Source organism: Ostrea edulis, chromosome 4 (assembly GCF_947568905.1).
Source record: "Ostrea edulis chromosome 4, xbOstEdul1.1, whole genome shotgun sequence".
NCBI classification, from domain to species: Eukaryota; Metazoa; Mollusca; class Bivalvia; order Ostreida; family Ostreidae; genus Ostrea; species Ostrea edulis.
The window spans coordinates 53,986,353-53,988,734 of NC_079167.1; the positions used below are offsets into that span (position 1 = coordinate 53,986,353).

General features: G+C 37.0%; 1 protein-coding gene across 1 annotated transcript; it reads left to right on the forward strand.

Annotated features, from left to right (window-relative positions):
* The first annotated feature begins 1,103 nt into the window (after nt 1-1,103).
* Nucleotides 1,104-1,727, forward strand: LOC125670820 (myosin-11-like). Its single transcript, XM_056161396.1, has 2 exons — nt 1,104-1,430; nt 1,719-1,727. Exons 1-2 carry the CDS (start codon nt 1,104-1,106, stop codon nt 1,725-1,727), a joined length of 336 nt encoding a protein of 111 aa, XP_056017371.1.
* The last annotated feature ends 655 nt before the right edge of the window (nt 1,728-2,382 follow it).

Consider the following 2,382-nt stretch of genomic DNA (forward strand, 5'->3'; position numbering starts at 1 on the left):
CCCCCACCTAACCTATACTCCCACCTAACCTACACCCCTACCTAACCTACACCCCCACCTAACCTACACATCCACCTAATCTACACTCCCACCTAACCTATACTCCCACCTAACCTACACCCCTACCTAACTTACACACCTGATAATGATGAAACTAAAGGAGTTTCTGCGGCCTTGCCCCAAACCTTTCACTGAAATGACTTCTATGCAACATTTTAGCGATCGGGAAACATTATTTGAAAATGTTGAAATTCATATCCTAAAAATGTAATGAGAATGCTGTATATCTCATCAAAGTCATAGGCATACACCTAGCTCAGAAGATGAGAATGCAATATTGATTTTATATAGTCTTTCTTTGGTTTGGTAAACAATTTTTGGTTGCATTTTTTTATTTACTATAATTGTTCGATTACTATCCCTGTCTTAGGATCAATTCCCAAACACTTACCTGTTATTCCACCCCTTCCCTCCAATATTTCCTGGATGAGCCCATGTTCTTAGAACCACTTACGAAGGGTCCCCCCCCCCCCCCCCAACTGTAAAACGTTTGGATAGGGAAGATAGTGTATACAAATCAATTGTTGTGGACAATTTATATATTTTATGAGCGTTATATCGTAGTCAGTTTCATTTTGCACAAAATTTAAACTTCATAAAATGTTGATGATTTCGTTTAAACACGTATGTACGTGTACAGGTATCGTATCTAAATGTCTGATAAGTCGTGTAAAGTCGATGTGCATAGACCATGATCATAAGATGTGGTTGGACAGTATTATTTATTATACTATCGTAGGTGTATTCACAGGAAGAAATTATACCCTTAATAGATGAATAGAGCTTGTTGCTGTTGCAATACTTTACACACTGCCTGAGGATTTAAAACGATTATTTCTTCGTTTCATTTCAAATTGTTTAACCTTTAAGGGTTACATGTGAAGTAAAACCATTCAGTTTATGATTTACATCTAGAGGTGAAGGGGGTGTCTCGGCCATACTTTCTGAATTCGTCCGACGATGCGAGTGCGAACATCACGGTGTAATAAGGTTTGAACGCTGAAATTTGAAAGTCTAGCAAATACACACAGGAGGAGAAAAAGATGGATTCTGAGGAAATGAAATACCTGGTTGTCAACCGAAAAGAAATTGTCCCGTCTGTACAATCCGACTGGGCGTCCAAAAAACTCATCTGGGTCCCCCACGATGTGCTTAGTTTCTGTGCAGCAGGGATAATTGGTGAGGAGGGAGATTATTTAACAGTTCTCCTGGAGGAGAGCGGCAAGAAAGTGAAAGTAGCGCGAGATGAATGCCAGAAAATGAACCCTCCGAAATACAACAAAGTAGAAGATATGTCGGAATTAGTGTGCCTGAATGATGCGTCGGTCTTATTTAACATCAAGGATAGATACTTTTCCGATTTAATCTATGTAAGTAGAATATTGAATTTTTAAAAATATATCATATTTATGGTTATATTCATAAAAACAATAACCTTCCAAGCTGTATGTGTGTACTCCGAAACTATACTCATTCAGTTTAATATGGTAAGTATGCCAAATGTTGTGTTTCTCTTGATATGATATCATGCCGCTGCCTTTTACTCGATGCGGTAAATATGCCAGTCTGTGGTAGATGAGCCGATCTCTTTCTCCGAATGTGAAAAAAAAAAATGCTGATATCTTTCGCTTCATATGGAAAATGCCGATATTTTTCAGTTGATGTGAGAAATATGCCGATATCTTTCACTTGATGCGGAAAATATGCCGATATCTTTCACTTGATGTGGTAGATATGCCGATATCTTTCATTTAATGTGATAAATATGCCGATATCTTTCACTTGATGTGGTAGATATGCCGATATGTTTCACTTGATGTGGTAGATATGCCGATATGTTTCACTTGATGTGGTAAATATGCCGATATGTTTCACTTGATGTGGTAAATATACCGCTGTTTTTCCTTTGCCTGTCTTTTATTACATTAACTACCATACGTGGTTATTCGTTTATAACAACCGAAGCACGGCTCCTGTGCTGTAGACCGAGACTTTTGGAGCCAATAATTGAGGATATCTTTAATTATTTAAAGATATCATCAATTCAGTTGATGCGCGCAACGATATTAAAGATCTCTTTAAATAATTAATGATATCTTCAATTCTGAACTAAGTACTGATCGCACTAATTGAATTATTGATAGCATTCATTATTCTGCTGAATTGATGCGCGCTATAATTGAATTATTTCCATCTTCAAATGAATTTATATCAATAGAATTGATGCACGCTTCAATTCAATTAAAGAGAGCAATAATTCAATCAATGTGCGCATCAATTCAACTTATGCTCGCAATGATTGAATCAGTGCTCTCTTCTATG

Bases quoted from the DNA above. Each gene is read 5' to 3' on its own strand.
- LOC125670820 (XM_056161396.1), top strand. From the start codon at position 1,104: ATGGATTCTGAGGAAATGAAATACCTGGTTGTCAACCGAAAAGAAATT.